Source organism: Tursiops truncatus, chromosome 16 (genome assembly GCF_011762595.2).
Source record: "Tursiops truncatus isolate mTurTru1 chromosome 16, mTurTru1.mat.Y, whole genome shotgun sequence".
NCBI lineage: Eukaryota > Metazoa > Chordata > Mammalia > Artiodactyla > Delphinidae > Tursiops > Tursiops truncatus.
In genome coordinates, this window is record NC_047049.1 from 32,804,460 (window position 1) to 32,822,192 (window position 17,733).

The 17,733-nt window shown below is 33.9% G+C and overlaps 1 protein-coding gene across 2 annotated transcripts in view; it reads left to right on the top strand.

Annotated features, from left to right (window-relative positions):
• LOC101321198 (protein FRA10AC1) overlaps nt 1-17,733 on the top strand; it is a 40,773-nt gene extending 23,040 nt beyond the window's left edge. For both annotated transcript variants that reach the window (XM_019939654.3, XM_019939655.3), the window contains exons 10-14: nt 1,239-1,352; nt 2,459-2,501; nt 4,298-4,416; nt 15,196-15,274; nt 17,565-17,733. In XM_019939654.3, coding sequence (XP_019795213.1) covers nt 1,239-1,352; nt 2,459-2,501; nt 4,298-4,416; nt 15,196-15,274; nt 17,565-17,607 — 398 coding nt within the window. In that variant the 3' untranslated portion in view covers nt 17,608-17,733. The remainder of the gene's footprint in view (nt 1-1,238; nt 1,353-2,458; nt 2,502-4,297; nt 4,417-15,195; nt 15,275-17,564) is intronic.

Genomic DNA, 17,733 nt, shown 5'->3' on the forward strand with positions numbered 1-17,733 from the left:
TTAAGATCAGCCCTAAAGGTACTATAGAGGAGAAGGAAAAAGAATAATTTTAAAGCTATTTTAAACTTTTCTTAGCATTACATTTTAGTTTGTGCTTTTACCTAAGACAATGAGAACTGTTGAAATGTCTACCACAATTTTAAAATTTTATACTTCTATTGAATGGAATTTTCAAGTGACAGTAAGTAATGCTGCCTTTAAAAAAAATTGATGGACATTCTCTAAATTCATGTAATTGAAAAAAGTTTTACTTGAGAAGGGGAAAGAAAGCTATTTGCTCTGACTGAATCTTGGTGCTTTTTTAACAATAGAGCCATTGCTAAACACATACAGATTTAATGAAGTATTTATTTGGAATGAGTGAAACAATGCCAATTTAGAAAAGTTATCAGCCTTTGAACTGGTAATTTTCAAAATTCATTTTGACAGTTTCTTTTTTATGAAAAAAAGGCAGTTCCTGTTGGTGCAAATTATTGAGATATAAATGCTTTTTTTTAGTTTGTGCAAATAAGTTTGATCTTGTCTTTTTCTGTTGAAGTTAATAATTGTTGAGTAGTTTATTTTTTTTTCCCTCTTGGATCATCAATATTAGTCCTTTTTTGCATAGGTTTTAATATACAGTGGATATGATAATAAGGCATTGATTTTAGTGTCAAGTGATTCTAAAACTTAAGAGCATCAGGTTTGATTACTCATTCTACTTAATCTCAAAATGCTAGTTAAAATGTGTTTTAAATGTCATTTTATGCTGGTACTTAAATGCCATATTAAAAATTTCAATTTTTATCAATTTTAATATTATTAAATATTGAAAAAGATTGTCCCAGTTATAAGTGCATGTACTTTGGAAAATATACTTATTCTTTTAGTGTATTAGTGAGTACACTTTTCTAGTACTTCCATCTTCCAAAGTGTAAGATTCCCTTACACGGAGTCACTAAAACTCTGTATCTTAATATAAACAGTCAACTTGATAGATAGTCAACTATCTATCAGGTAAAGAATTCTGGAACTGTTTTTTTTTTAAACAGTTCATTCAGCAATTTGATTTGATTGTTGAACATACCACAATTATTGTGGTCAGTTTTTTAATGATTATTTTATAAAGCTAGGAATTTATATATGTATGTCATGTATGTTATGTATGTATGTTGAGTAAATTTCAGAGGTAATGCCAGATTGTATAGATAAATATTGTCACCAACCATCATAGCTAATATTCCTTCCTTTATTTGCAGGCCAGTTTTGCTGTGGAAATAAACGTTGTGATAAAAAAGAAGGCTTAAAGAGTTGGGAAGTTAATTTTGGTTATATTGAGCATGGTGAAAAGAGAAATGCGCTTGTTAAATTAAGTAAGTTGATTTTAGGTGGGGTGTGATTGATTTCTTCAAAGTTTATCTAGTAATTTAGATTTTAAAATATATAGGCTAATTTAAGATCCAATTAAAAATTTTTAATGTATCTTCTTGGGAACTCTTTTTTTCTCAGAGCTTCTGAAAGTTGCAAGAGTGACATTAGGGGAAATAGTTCTAATGCCAAAGGTAAACCAGTAATTCGTGAAGTGAAGACCTCTTTCCATTACTTTGAGAATGTCACCAGGGCAGAGTGAGATGCAAAGTATCAGAAAAGGCAATATAAAATCTCGCATTAGCTGATAGCCATATTGTTATGGTGTAGACTTTATTGACTGTCAATAAAGAAAAAATTTTAGAAGGGCAGATTTTCTTGATATTAGTCTTAAAAGCTTAGGATTATAACCCAGAATACAGAAGTTTCTCTTAATATACATGTTTTAGGATCTGTTGCTTATTCTTTTTTTTCTCCTAAGCTAGTCTTTTATGTGTCAGCTTCTTCTCTGCCTCATGTTAACAACCTTCTCTGGTTCCTAAATACGTGTGCCCTTAGAGTGTCTGCCCACTCTGGGTAGAAATCAAGGATTTCTCCATATGCTACTTGGTACACACCAATGAAGGTTGGTGTCTGAGTTCTTCCTGGAAGTGCTTATGAGGAAGAGTCAACTAGTGTGAACTGAGATTAAAGCAAAAAAGAGACCACAATAGAGGAACTTTTTTGAAAGTTCTTTTACATTTGAAAACTCTTAGAGTACTTCAGAGGAAATGACTATACCCACACTATTGTTATTAGATGTCTTTGATGTGAGATACAATTCTGCCTGTGAAACAGTTTGCTTTTAGAATAACTTGACAGCACCATTTTCTAAAGCAATGGCAGAATATTTTCAATTTCTCAAGCATTCTGATTCAATTTTTATTATATATATACATTTTTTGAGGTGGGAGAGAATCAGATTGTTTTCTTCAGATTATTTGTTTCCCCTCTTACAGTAAAGGAATGTAAAGAAAAATGACAATTTATGATATTAAAAGTAAAGTAGCTGTGCAGTTATTAAAATTTAGCAATTCTGTGCTGTTACTCTTTTTTTTTTTTTTTTTTTTAGGATTATGCCAAGAATGTTCCTTTAAATTAAATTTTCATCACAGGTAATATGATCTTTTAAAATGTGGTTGTTAATTTTAGTACTCTGGGACGTAGTCACCTGCACTGGATGTCTAAAGTAGACTTGAGTGGTTGATGTTTGATTAGTTGATTGTATATAAAATCCGCCATTACCATATGACCACATAAACCAGGGAACTGGAAGTTCGTCATGCCTAACTCTAGTCAAGCAGTTTTAAATGTGAAGGCCTGTGCAGGGTGGTAGATAGATGCTAGAATTTTTGGTTTGGAATCAGTGTTCAGATACTGTAATATTCTTCGAAACTATATTGTAAAGCAGGTCTTCATAAAGTGATTCCTATGTCTCATTTAAGCATTGTTTTAATTAGAGTTTGTCATTGTTACAAAGGATTATACCTCTATACTCATTTTAGATGTTAAAATCAGGCTCCTATTGAATGAGCTAGACTGTGTCTGCCATACTGAATGGGGTAGGAGTATCATTGTTCTGCATTGTGCAGTATATATAGATAGTAGGCTTTCCTATATATTCCTCTCAGCTAATCCACTTGCTAGTCTTCTTGGGCAAGCTATGTAACCTCTGTAAGACTCAATTTTATTATCTCTAAAAATGAGTATACTAAGGTTATTGTGGGGATTAAATGAAAATGCATATAAAATGCTTGACACAGTGTCTGGCGTATGATAAGTCAAGCATAATGAAGTCCCTGGCGTTGCAGATGTTCAGACAAAATCTGTGTAACCTGGCATGATTGTAGTGGTCAAGTTTCATGTCCTGAGTAACACTTGAAAGTCTTAACAGTAAGATTCTGCAACTTTATAAAATGTATATATTAGTATATTAATTTAAAATCAGCTGTGTTCTAAATGAGCCTTATCTAGTATTTTAGCTATTAAAAATAAATAAAAAATTTTAAATTCTTAAAATTAGCAAAGTTTTTAGATTAATTGATTTCCCCTCTCAATGATACTGGAAGATAACAAAGTTTTATTTGACCTTGAGTTTCGAGCTTCATTTCAAGATTGAAATTATTCTTACAAGAGGCAAGAAGTTATTACTGTCTTAAACAGTATTGTAGTATTTGGTGTATCTTAATTTGAAAGGCCTGATAAGCAAGTTTCTTGAAAGTAATCCACTCTGTTGTCTCTTCATCCTCTTTCCCAGTCCCAGTTTCAGCATTATCACCTTTTCCTATTTAGTGTTTCTTTTCTTAACCAATTAAAATCAGTTGTTTGCCAGCTATGGCACTGACAACCTTGTAAACTTGGCCTAGAAGAGATAAAGCTACAGCAGTAAAAGGATAAGTGGTCTAAAGTAGATATATGAGTTAACAGTAAGCTTTTCCATCCTCGTTCTATTATACCTTTGCTGTATTCCTTTATTCTTAAGAATTTTCTATTTACTGGTGGTTGAGAACTGTTAGAGTGGTTTTTTCTTGTATGTGTTTTTTCAAAGTGTAGGTAGATATGAATTATGTGGAGGAAAATGAGATTTGATTTTGTAATTTTTTTAGAATGGCTAAATGATAGAATATAGAAAAGAAATGAGTAAAAACTGTGATTTACATTTACTAAGGTTTATACACAGAACTTATAAAAATAATCCTTTGTGTCAGAGTGTTCAGGCTTCATAATCTTACAGAATTGTTTTAATTAATATACTAACCTAAAATATTTACAGACTCATTTAAGGGTTCCTTATTATGTAAACTACATTTTAAAAATGAGTACTTTAACTGATTTGACTTTTTTACCCATTGATTTTTACTTTTTGTAAAATTCAGTTGAAAAAGTTAACTTTATATTGTTCAACATAAAGGAGAAAAGAAGTCAAGTCAAAAAAAAGAAAGGATAAAGCCAGAAAAGATTGTGAAGAGTCATCACATAAAAAATCCAGATTATCTTCTGTAGAAGAGTCCTCTAAGAAAAAGGATAAAGGTAAAAGGGAATTAAAATAAAATATTTACTCATATTTCTGAACATGAAGTATAATCTGCCATATGTCACAAATGTTGAATTTAATTAGTAAATGCATTTAGAATTCTGTTTTATAGTAGTTGAAAGGAGACTGGTTGGAGAATTTAGATATGAATTTACAGTAACTTACAGGAGTTTCAATAACAAGGTTGGTTTTGATTCATTTTTGGCAGATGGTATAATATTGCAACAGCATTCTAATTTCTGGATTTGTTACTTACAGACTTGTTACCTTGAGCAAGTCACTGAATTTCTTGAGTTTCACTTTCCTCGTGTACATAGTGGTGATATGAATACCTGCTCTTTATACTGCTGGTGCTTATTGTGGAGAATCAAATAAGGATGTGAAAGGCACTTTGAACACTGTAAATCAGTACATAACCTATAAGTCAGTTTAACATTGTAACACTGTGATTTCAATTATCATGGTCTGTGTGATTTTTCTCACTAGCTTATGAGCTTCTTGAAATGATAGAGGTTGATATGTATGTGTCCTCAGAACCTAACATGGTGCTGTGCACGTACAATTAGTAAATAACTGTTAAATTCAAATCCAAGTCAACTGCTACTTCTTCCTCAGCAGTCCTTAAGCTAAGCCTTAGTTTTCTCATGTGTAAAATGGTCATGATAATCTTACCTAGTAAGTCATAGGATTTTTCAGAAGTTGAAATGAGATAATGCATGTAAGCAGTTTGCATAGTACTTGGTACATAGTTAGCATTACGAAGGTTACTGCTAGTTGCTTTTTTAGTCCATAATAAAGTAGAGTCAAATTGACTATAACTTAGAGTGAATTGGACTTAAATTAGGTAGGTAATGGTAGATTGAATTAGATTCCAGCCTGTGTTAACATAATACTTGAACAGGAGAGGGCTGCCTTGCTCCAGCTATGAAGATCATTAGATACGTTATGTTCTTACATACACTTTTTTCTTCTAACATGTCATGATACATTCAAGTATATGTATTGCCAAGTTTTTGACTTGGTAAAATCGATAGATGTTGAGAGGAAAAATACTGATATTCTCTTGTTTATTGAGAAATGGTATTTGAAACAGAATACCTTTTTTGTCTCTAAATCATGTTTCAAATTTCAAAATAAATTTTAATTAAGTGTGAGAATCTCATTTGAGTTTTTAAAAATTTTTATTTATCCTCATGTGCCAGTAAAATATTTAGTGTATTATATCTGAGGATTTTGTAGCATTTACTATTATATAATATATTTATATCATAGTATGATACTATGTTAATCATTGCATATTCCAAATTAAAGAAGAACTAATCCCTGCCTTATAAAAGTTTATTCAGTACCTCCAAAACAGATAATTAGGTAGCTGGATACTCAGGACTAGGGATGGGGTTGCACCCCTCAAATTATAATATATATATGCATGTGATCTTCCTTATAGATGTTTTTCCTTTAGTGTTCTATATTTCGGTAGGTGATACCTCTGTCAACCTAAAAACTAATATCGGAAATCGGGAAATTATCCTTGATGCCTTCTTTTTTTCTTGTTACTTATGTAAATACTATCAGTTTTACCCCCAGGGTATGTATTTCTCATGTTCTCTCTAGTCTAGTTCAAACTACCATGTTTTCTCATCTAGGCTACTACTATATTATCCGTACTGATTCTAACACTGTCTTGTCATCCCACCTCCCTCTCCTTAATCCATTCTCCATCTAGTAGTGATTTCCTATGTTCTTAGGATATAACCAATATCTGGACAAAGCCCAAAGGCTCTATATGATCCAGCATACAAGGCTTGTTTATCACTACTCTTCACCTTACATTCACACTCCACCCACATAGCCTTTCAGTTTCTAGAAAATGCCAAACTTCTTTCTGTTTAAGGACTGTATAGGTGCTGCTTCCTCTCTAAAACCTCCAGTCCCATCCTAACTCATCCTTCAGATTTAAGCTTAAATGTCACTTCCTCAGGGATCCTTTCCTGACCATGAATCTAAATTAGGACTCCCATTTATAATGCTTTCACAACCTTGGAACTTTTCCTTCATTACACATATGACAGTTACATAAAACACAAGGAGAACAGGGATTCTGTCTGCTGTGTTCATTGCTTTATCCCTAGCACCCCACTAGCACAGGTAAAGCATAAATAATAAAGAATAAGAAAATGAAAGACTTGAAGATTGTTTCAGGGCAACTTCAGAGATAGAAAACCAAAGCAGAGTGGAATTGAGACATCTGTGTCTTATATACTCTTTATTCAGAGCACCTTTCGTAGCAGAGAGCACAGGATATAGTTCTTTTTTTCAGCTTCTTTGGTATAAAGCAGAAAATGACAACATCTTAGCAAACTTTTAGGAAAACCATGTAGACCTCTTTAATATCTTCTCATCTGGGATCGATCATCTGGAATTAGGTTGATCTTGATATGATACTTTCTTGCCAGGCCACCTTAATTTGGCCCAGACTTGAATAGTTAGTAAATTAGTAAATGCTTAATATCGCAGCTGCATTTGGACTGTTGGCATTCCTCAGAACAATTACTTTCTTGATCTTTTTCCTATCTTTTCAGCCTCTCCTCAGCCTCCTGACTATAATTCCTCCTCCATCTTACCCTTGTTGGAATTGCTCAAGGCTCTTACACAGCTTCTCTTTATTTTCTCTGTTCTCCCTGTGTGATCTCATCAAGCCGATAGCCTTAGGTTACCATCATACAAAATGCTAAATAAGTGGATGGATGGATGGATAATTGGATGGCTAGATAGCTGAATGCATAGAGAGGAAATGTAAGAAAGATCAAAGCTTGACTTTGAGGACCAGTCTGCTTTGGCAGGTGTGAACAGAACAGGGTATTTAGGTAAATTGTCTTGGCAGGAAGTTCAAGATCTTACCCCTCCCACCTCCATCCTGCCCCCAAGCTCAGTTCCTTGGGTAGGCATTTTCTGACACCCTTCACCCCACTCCTCCAGGCAAGATTAGGTCCCTCTTAGCACGTTCTGATAGCATCCTGCACTCACCTTTAGAAATACATATCACTCTTGGAATAATTTTTCTGTGAAGGAAGGGACTGTGTGACTTGTTTAATTCTCTATCCCCAGTTCCTAAGCACAGTGCTTGCCCCACATAGTAGGCATTCAGTAAGTGTTAGGTGAGTGAGTCAGTGAAATCAACCAATTTCTCAATGTTGAAAGGAACATCAGAGATCAGCCCTGGAATCATGATCAAAAAGATTTTCTGTGGTTTCACCTTTCAAAACATGGTCCTTTGCATTGTCATCACTTGGGAGCTTGTTAGAAATGCATAATTTCAGACCCTCCAGACCTCCTAAATCAGAGTTGCACTTTAAGTTCCCAGAATGATTCATATGTACAATAAAGGTTAAGATGCACTGCTCTTTATCATGTATTTGTTCTGCTTTAGCTTCAACACCTCCAGGGAAAAGGTACCCATTATCCAAAATACTCCTTTACATTTCAGACAGCTGTAATTGCTAGCAGGTTTCTCTTAACATTTAGCCCAAACGTACAACTTCTTCCTTCTGGTTCCAGCTGTGTCCTTTTTTTAACCTATAGACACTTGGAAGCAGGTATCATTGTTCCTTACATGACAGAGAAGATGACAGAGAAGAATGCATTTCTTTTGCCATTGGAAGTTTAGCTATGTTTTTATTTGCTCTCTGATGACTAGGAAATAAGTAGGAGTGAAGAAACAACATAAGCAGTTGTTGCAGTCCAGGCCTTGGCTTCCTTTGGAATCTTGACCCTGTAGTTCTCACACCCTCTTGTCTGGCCTTAAGGGGCCATTCATGCTACAACTTGGGCTAATTATGAGACCTGTCCAGGGAGGTTGGAGGAGTTGTTACTCTCCATCTGTTTTCTGTTCTTTTTTGAGTTAGCAGCCTTCAGAAATATTTCCCCTGAGGTCTTACTGCAGGAGATTGTATAATGATGATTTTTTTAGATTACTTTAATAGATCTTCAGTACTTTTTCTGTTTCCCTCACTGGGTAAACCATTGTAGAATTGAAAATGTTTGTTTTATGACATAATTTTTTGTGTGATTTTCAATTACAGAGAATTCTCACCTGTATATGATCTTCAAAAAAGATTAAGAAAGATTAAAAGATTTTTTAAATTTTTTTTTCTTAAAAGATTAAGAAAAGGCATTTATTTGTAAACTGCTTTCAGATGTTGAACATCTGTAGATAAAATATTGTTTGTATTGCAGCTAATCTATGAGGGGTTTTTTGGGTTTTTTTGGGGTTTTTTGTCTTAGCAACATGAGATTTTTTTTTTTATAGGTGTTCATTATTTTTTATGTTTTGTGCTAGGTATTCCAGGCTGTACAAGAGCATAAAACACCCCTCCCTAAAAGAATCTAACATTTTAATTAGGGAGATAAGTCTAAGGAACAGGAAAGATTAGAAGACAGTGAAGTGCTTTCCTGCAAGTCTATACACTAGACTATTGGGAAGAATTCCAGTTATATAGCTATAGTTGTTACACCACTGCAAGATGATTCTTGACTAAACAGTGCTGGGTTTTTTGTTTTTGTTTTTCATCACATTCACTCTCAGTGAAATCAGAAAATTCTATCAACAGTATCAAGTTTTTATTTAATAAAAGTATACAGATTCAAGTTATTTACAGTTTAGGTTTCCCACAAACTGTAACTTGTTCTGATGTAAATTTTTGTTGTTGTTTTTGTACTGTGTGAGAAAAATCATAGAAAAAAGAGCAAAAGTGTATTTCTTCCCCATATTAGAACATTTAAAAGTTTCTTATGTCAAGTATAGAAGAGCATAAATTTTTTTTTTTCAGTAAATATAGTGGATAAACATTTTAACTTCACATCATGAAGTGTGAAGGAAGAGAACAAGAGGGATGAAGTTGGGATAGAAAAAGAATTGGGGAGGTGGATTAAAATTTAAGAAATGTTGCTTATATTGCACAAGACTGAGTGATCTCTTGTCATTTGGGGATTTTGATCGATCAAATTAAATATATGGTTTGTACATAGAAAGCAAATGTTAGCAACGGTTGTTACTGGTCAATTTTTAGTAAGTCCTGTAGTTTTCATCAGATTGGATTTCATTGAATATTTGCTACAAATTTTATTGTTTCTTCCCTGCAACATTCCAAAAAGTATTCACAATGACTTACAAAAATATATACTATAAGATTTTTTTAAAGGTGAAATCAAAATAATGGAAAAATAAGATAGAATAGGAAAGTAAAGCTAGAGGTAAAATTAATACAGACAAATATTTACCAAAAAGTCTTGCATAATTGCAAAAGTAGATCATAGATTTGTCACTGTCCTTCCTAACAACCAAACCAAAGAAAGGAAACCACCAGTAGAATGATTAATTGTACCCATACAATATTAAAGAGAACTCGCAGGGTGTTCAGTTTTTCCAGGCAGTTTTGAGAGCAGAATCTACTGTGGATTCATAAAAGGGGGTATCCATTCGTGATATAACAAACAGTAACCTTGTATCTCAACAGTAATATGATGTAGAATTTCTTAAAGAACTTGCAATAAATAGGGTCTAACAAAGTGTAGTTCAGTAACATACCTAATTTATGTTATAATATCTGAACTTATTTATAGAAATTTAGAGATTTGAGACTTCTAGCCTTACTTGTAAATTTATAAACTTAAGAGTTAATTTTTTTCTGATTTTAAAGTAATATATATTTATGTGGCAAACTCAGGAAAATATTTAGTAATTGCTCTAAATCACCATTCAATTTAAACTTTATTAGCATTTTAGTATATAATTCTTAAGGAGAATTTTTAAGTGTTCAGTAATCAGAAATTTTAGAGAAATAGAATTTTAAAGATATTTACTGTTTAAAAATTTAATGAAGAGGGAGATATCAGTGGAGGTATTCCTCTACTTTAGGAATACAACGTATTCTTTATGAATTACTTTACTCATACCATTTTGTTTTCAACATATTTGAAGTGTCCTTAAAGCACTGACACTTCCTTTCTCCCCATGTGAATCCTAATCTATCAGTAAGCTCCTTCTTCTACATTAGGTTAAGTTTCCTGACAGTTTATAGAACATAGCCAGGCATGAGACGATAGACTTAAGCTATCTGAGGATGGGGTAGTAAGTATATATAGTTTTAGAAAGCATACACAGGTTAAAATGGGAAATTTTATAGTTTTTGCCAATTTCCAACTATATGTTGCAGTGAGAGGTGTGAAGGCCTATTTAATGTTTAAAAAAGCCATTGCCCTTCTCCAATTCCAATTTTTATTAAAAAATCTTTTGGGGAAAGGGCTTGACTGACTTGTTTATATTAATTCTTTCATTTGCTCTTCCTTCCTTCTCCCTCCCACTGTTCTTCCCCCAGCCCTCTCAAACCTCCCTCATTTCCCGGAAATAATCTTAAGTCTCTTCACCCTCTTCAGCTAGGTCAAACTTCTGGTGGTAGGGAGAGGACAATACTGTAGCCAACCTGAAGAATCTCTAGCTTAGATTGGTTCTTGAAGTAGAACCATTTCAAGCAGGGGACATGTACCTTGTTATAGTTTGCCAAACCCAGATATCTTCTCAGGTGGTCAGTGACCTGTCTTAGGTGGTCTTGGCAATTTTACAACTCAAATTCTGCTGTTTCTATTATATATTTCATTTCCATTTGGATAATATTCAGTTACCCTTTTACCCTCATTTAACATATGGATTATTTACACCAGATCCATAAAGAAAAACCCAATTTCTATGGGGAAAAAGAATTTTAACTTGCTTTTGTTGATTGTCAGCCATAATCGCAAGTGGATTAGTTGTATACCTCATTTAATCGTAGTAATGGGCATATAATATCCCATTTTGCAGATAAGAGAACCAAGACCAGAGAATTTACATAAATTGCCTAAGGTCAAATAGTTGGTTAATGGCAGAGCTACGATTAAACACAGGTGTATAACTCCAGAGTCTGCTCTTTTACTTATATCATCAATAACTGTTCTTCAGTGAATCAAAAGTTAGTCTACTCTTTTTTTTTTTTTTTTTTTTGCGATACGCGGGCCTCTCACTGTTGTGGCCTCTCCCGTTGTGGAGCACAGGCTCCGGACTCGCAGGCTCAGCAGCCATGGCTCACGGGCCCAGCCGTTCCGCGGCATGTGGGATCCTCCCGGTCCGGGGCACGAACCCGTGTCCCTTGCATCAGCAGGCGGACTCTCAACCACTGCGCCACCAGGGAAGCCCCTAGTCTACTCTTTATACCTCAGTTTGGGCAGATATATTACACAAATCCACATTAAATGATTTGATCTGTGTCTCAGTTCTATCTGTAAAATGGGTATAAAGAGACTTGACTTCATTGGATTATTATCAGTCAAGTGAAATAATAAACATGTAAAGCATGTGTCTTATATGAAGTAATCTTTGATAATCTGTAGCTATTATTGTTATATCAGAGAAAAGGAAAATACTGGACATTAGATTTTGTGTTTGTTCTTCACAATGGGTCAGATCAAAAGTTAAGTCTGTAAAAGTCTGACCTGTCCATTGTTTTCATAATTGGCGACTTGCCGCTTCTTCAGTAGGCCAAGTTATTTAGGTATGTAATATCCAGAAAAACCAAGATGATGGATCTACTTGCATTATTCAAAGCATATAGGGAAAATTATATGCAGTTTGCATTACATTTGCATTACATTCTAAAAGGAACATTGAAAACTTAAAGCAGGTCAAGAATAGAAGAACCAAAGTGTTGTCAGAACTTGAAATGTTGTTATAGGAGGAAGGTTGAAGGAACCGTAGATGTTTAGCTTAGGAAAAAGTGAAGAGGGAAGGGGTAAGGAGGTAGACATGGAAACTGTAGATATTTTCAAGACTGCTACTATGTAGGAGACTTATTTTTGGTGGCTGGTTGGCATAACTAGAGTCTATGGATAAAAATAGCCCAAGGACAGATTTTTGCCTTAATTTAAGGAAAAATTTGTCAATTAGAACTATCTGAAGAAAGGAATGGGCTGCTTCAGGAAGTAGTGAGGTGTTTAGATTGGACAGCCAGTTGTTATTGGAAGTATTACAGTAAGATGTTCATTTATTGGATAAGGGCTGGACCTCCAAGCTCCCCTTTCAGTACAGAGTCAGTGACTTAAATTCTGATCCCCGCTTGTCAATAATTACTGTGTAGGTTTGACACTGATACAAATGCAAGCATCATTTTGTGTTGCCCATTGTTCTAAATGCAGTACCCTTTCCACCTCTGGCAGGTTGTAGCAGTTATCAAAAAAATGATTTGTAGTTACTGTCAACCTCATGGAATTAGGTATTATAGATTCATAGTTAAATATTAATAGATTCATAGGGTTGTAAGGGACCTTAAAGGTCATATAATCCAGTCTTGTAGATTTGATTCTCTAAGGATATTTGATCACTTTTTCAGCATGTCCTCTTTCAAAGAGAGTTATTTTATAATGTTATTCTAAACTAATTGTACTTTTTAGTAAAACTGGATCGTCTGTTACCAGAAAACTGGTGTAGGAAAGCTGGCATGTGGGCAGTACTCTTGAGAGGGAACAAGAAAACAGGTGGTTGTAAGGCCTTTTGAAATTAGCTGCCCACTTTCAAAGGCCTTGTAGGTTTGTTCTCTGACATCATTGACAGGATAACACCATGGTGATAACTTTACTAGGCCTAATTAGTTTTTCTGTGCTTTCTTTATCTCAGTTAGTGAATTTTCATAAAAATAAGAGCAGAAGACTTGTTTGTTTGTTTTGTTTTTGTTTTTTGGCTGCATTGGGTCTTTGGTCTTCGTTGCTGCGCACGGGCTTTCTCTAGTTGTGGCAAGCAGGAGTCTACTCTTTGTTGTGTGCAGGCTTCTCATTGCGATGGCTTCTCTTGTTGCAGAGCATGGGCTCTAGGTGCACAGGCTTCAGTAGTTTCAGCATGTGGGCTCAGTAGTTGTGGCTCACGGGCTCTGGAGCGCAGGCTCAGTAGTTGTGGCACACGGGCTTACTCTGTGGCATTTGGGATCTTCCTGGACCAGGGCTTGAACCCGTGTCCCCAGCATTGCAGGTGGATTCTTTTTTTTTTTTTTTTTTTCTTTGCAGGTGGATTCTTAACCACTGTGCCATCAGGGAAGTCCCAAGCAGAGTACTTTTGTCTTTTCGCATATTCAGTTTGGGACACTGGCAGTTCCAGTGCTGGCTGTTGTTGAGTGGGAATCTTATTCCCAGAGCTTTATAATTTTATCATCTTTGTGTGTAGATCGTTAGAAGCACAACCCCCATTCCCTTTTTTATTTTTTTGCTGTTTTCGTTAGAATTTGTGCTAGAATAGATTCAGTTAGGACCAAAGTTCAGACGTAACATGTTGATTCAAGGATCAAAGTCCAACAGGAAAAAAGGCTAGAACCATCATGGCAAATCAGTACTGTTTTATTTTTGTGTTGTGTTTAACTAAGGTGCATTCTGTATTGACAGGCCAAATTTGTGTCACTTCTTTTCCAGACTAATGGTCATTATTGGAGAGGAATTATTTGCTAACATAATTACTTTGTGGCATATAATTTTATTGTCTCATAATACATGTTTCAGTATTTGATAATTTTTAGTTGACTAATATAGGGTGATTCATTTGAAACATGTCTATTTTATGTTTTAAAAATAAAATTTATTGTTTTTACTGATGTTTAAAGGTAATACATGATTATTGTTTAAAATACAAAAAAATTTGGAAATGCTTAAAGAGTAAAACTATCCCAGGCCCACAGGTAATATAATCACTGTTAAGTTTGGTTGGTCCTTACAAACTTATTTGTGTGTGTGTGTGTGTGTGTGTGTGTGTGTGTGTGTGTGTATTTATATACACACACACGCATATATAAATAATAATATATATGTAGATATGTTTTAATACAAATTGTATTATACTACGCCTGCTTTCTGTAACTTTTAAAAATTTTGATATAGCATACACATTTTTCTATGGTAATTCAGGTGTGCTATGGGGTTTTTTTAAATAGCTGTATAGTATTTTTTAACCAAGCCTTAATCCCTAATTGGTGGGGATTTAACTTGTTTTCTTTTGCTGTTGTTGTTATACAATGGACATCTTTGTACATATATCTGAGTGCTCGTTTATTCTAAGTAAATAATTAAATTCCTAAAAGCATTGCTGGTCAAAGGGTATCTATATTTTAAAATGATCTATATTGCCAGATTTTCCTCAAGAAAATGGTATTTACTCCTAACAATGTATGAGAACATCTGTTTCTTCATTGAAATGGACTTCTTCTAGTTAATGTAATCAGCATTAATTTTTTTTTAAGTCTGACAAATTTTTTTTCATAATTTAACTTGCTAGTCCTATATACTAGTTCAGTTCTTAAGGTCTTGATCCTAATGTAAATACTCTACAAAAATCTTACCCTGCATGTCTTTTGTATGATCAATAAAAATAAGAAACTAAATTAAAGACAACTGTATTACAAGAGATAATTCCTTTATAATATAGAGTTAATATTGGAATTGTTACTTTAACTCAGTATAATTTATAGAAGTTTCCCATGAGACTTTAAATCCTTGGTCTATTTGCTGAGGCTCTTTGGTATATATCAGCTTATTATTTTTCAAAAGAATTTATTGGTCTGGAAAAGTGCATTAAATTTTCAGAGAGCCATAAAAGTTGAAGCTAAACCACAGGTAAATCTGGAATTTATTTAATTGCATTGGTGGGTAGTTCAAAATGTGTTTTAAATGTAATGTGCACATTTAAAAAATCTCTTTTCAATGAACAGGAAGCTCTGATGAGGAAGGAAGTACTTCAGAATCTGAACTTTGGAAGGGCCCACTACCAGAGACAGATGAAAAATCACAGTAAGTCCTGATAATAGTATTAATAGACAGTGATAATGCATACCTTCTACATCAGTCTAGGAAGCTCTGACCACAGCCATTTTTGATAACAGTTAATGAAAAACTTAGCATCATGAATGTCTTTTTAAAGCCAAGGAACACCTAGCCTGCTAAGGTCAGAGTGTATTCCCAGCCATTGTTTATGGCCATAAACAGCCAACTTGTCCAGCTCCCTCTTGGTGAGTAAATCTTTCCTCAGCTCACATTGACAGATGACCCCCTAGTCTTTGCTTTTATTGTTTCAGAGAGATACTGTTTACTAGCTTCCAGAGCAGCCTATCCATGATATTCTTATTATCATAAACCTATACAGGGGAGCCCCTTGAAGATATATACAGGTGTAAACGTTTTCTTGCCAACAGCCACCTTACACCCCAGAGATACACAAGTCAACACATGCATTGTTCTCTATTGATTGAAGAGCTATCTGCATATAGGCTGGAATATTATCAGTTCTTCTCATATACTGGGATGTTCACCACTTGAGCTTTATCTGTTGAAAGGGGATAAAATAATACCTACTACATAGAGTTTATTGTGAAGATTTAATAGAATAAAGAATGTAAAGCACCTGGTCTGGCACAATACCTACAAATATAGTAAGTGCTCAATAAACTTTAGTCCCATTTTGTTACTCTAGGCATATTGGTTCATAATAAGAGACCTGTTGAATCAATCATGATTCGCTAATTTAAGCTGATTATAAAACATATTGCTAATTATATAATATGTTCTCAGTGTAATAGAATTCAGGTGTGTTGGAAAGAGTGTTTTTTTTTTTTTTTTTTTTTTTTTTAAAAAGATTAGTTTTTTTCTATGACCTTACCCTTTATTTTTGTCAGCCAAGTAAAGAATTCCCAAATGAGTCGTCGTTATAGATCAGATTATAAAAAAGGTATCACTATCCTAGTAAAACTATCAACTGAACTTTTGACCATATAACTTTCCCTTGAAGAGCTGAAAATGACAGAACAGGTCTTGGAGTCAGCTCACATTTTTGGCAGTAAAGATACATGAATAAAGCCTAAGAGGGGTTTCATAATCCAAAGCTCTTTGTGACCTTATAAAAACTTGACATCAGGTACTGACATCTAAGTTCACACAGAAATTCAGCTAATTTCATATATTTAAGTTCTTACTACAATTTTAAAAATTCTACTGCATTTTGCTGTCATGCTTGGGAAAAGGGACAGTAGCCAGGAGAATACCAAATTGTAGGTAATTTTAAATCAACTTTATCTGATTCTGGAATTAATTTTTTAAAAATTTGAACATGGTTGTGGTGGCTCTAGGCATTCACAATTATTTAAAGCCAAATGATGGAGTCCCATTGTGAATCTCTGATCTAAAAGAACATTTTCTGAAGAGACTGGTGCACAGAATTTGTCCAGCTTGATTCTCTGTTCCCAGAAGGGAGAAAAGCAATTGTACATACATTTAATCTTTAGAACAGCTCTATGAGGAAATGTGATGTTCTTTATTTTACAGATAAGGAAACTGAGCCCAGAGAAGTTAAATAACTTGCTTGCTCAGCAAATAACTGACAGAGCTAGGACTTAAAAAACACTGTCTGACTTGAAAACCTGTGCTATTACTACTGTGGCTCCTAGCACTAATGTTTATTTAGTACTTTACAATTTTCATAATATTTTAACACATTATAGTGTAATATCTCCTTTCAGAGTTCTGTTCTTTGTTTTAGACATAATCTTCACTGCTACAGATACGTATGTACTCTTCTCAGAGTAATAAAATCTGCAGCCTAAGCAGATTGTCCCTATTCCTAGGAGTAAGACTTGTATTTTTCCTTAAAATAGTTTTTTTCATTCATTTTTTGATCAGGCTATAATTTGAAATGAGAATGAACAGAGTAAGTTATAAAGTTAACCAAAAAGTAAAGAGAAGCAATGACATTTCACAAAGTACTTCAAAGTAAAATCTTAGGTAATAAGTACATTTAGGGAGACGTGCCAACATATACAGCATTTTCAATTTAATCAGTCTTGGTATAGTTATGATTATTTTAGAAGCCAAGAATTATTATTTTTTTTGCATTATTATTTATTTTTTTTAACATCTTTGGGGTAACCAAGAATTATTTGATACCTGAATCATGAAATATATTGCTATACAAAAGAATCAGCAAATATGTTGGATTAAAATATTTTTATTAATTTCATATAATGTGTCACCTAGTAATTTTCTTCTCTAATTGATTTTAATCAAATTGTATATTTTTTCTTTTAAATAGGGAAGAAGAATTTGATGAATATTTTCAAGGTTTATTTCTGTGAGATGGAAGAGGGATGCGTACATTCCTTAATGTGAAAGTATACTTTGAAACTCTTCACAAAATTTTGTCTACAAGTTGCAACTTGAGTGGTTTGTCTTTGGAAATAAAAATCCAGCTACTCTCAGGA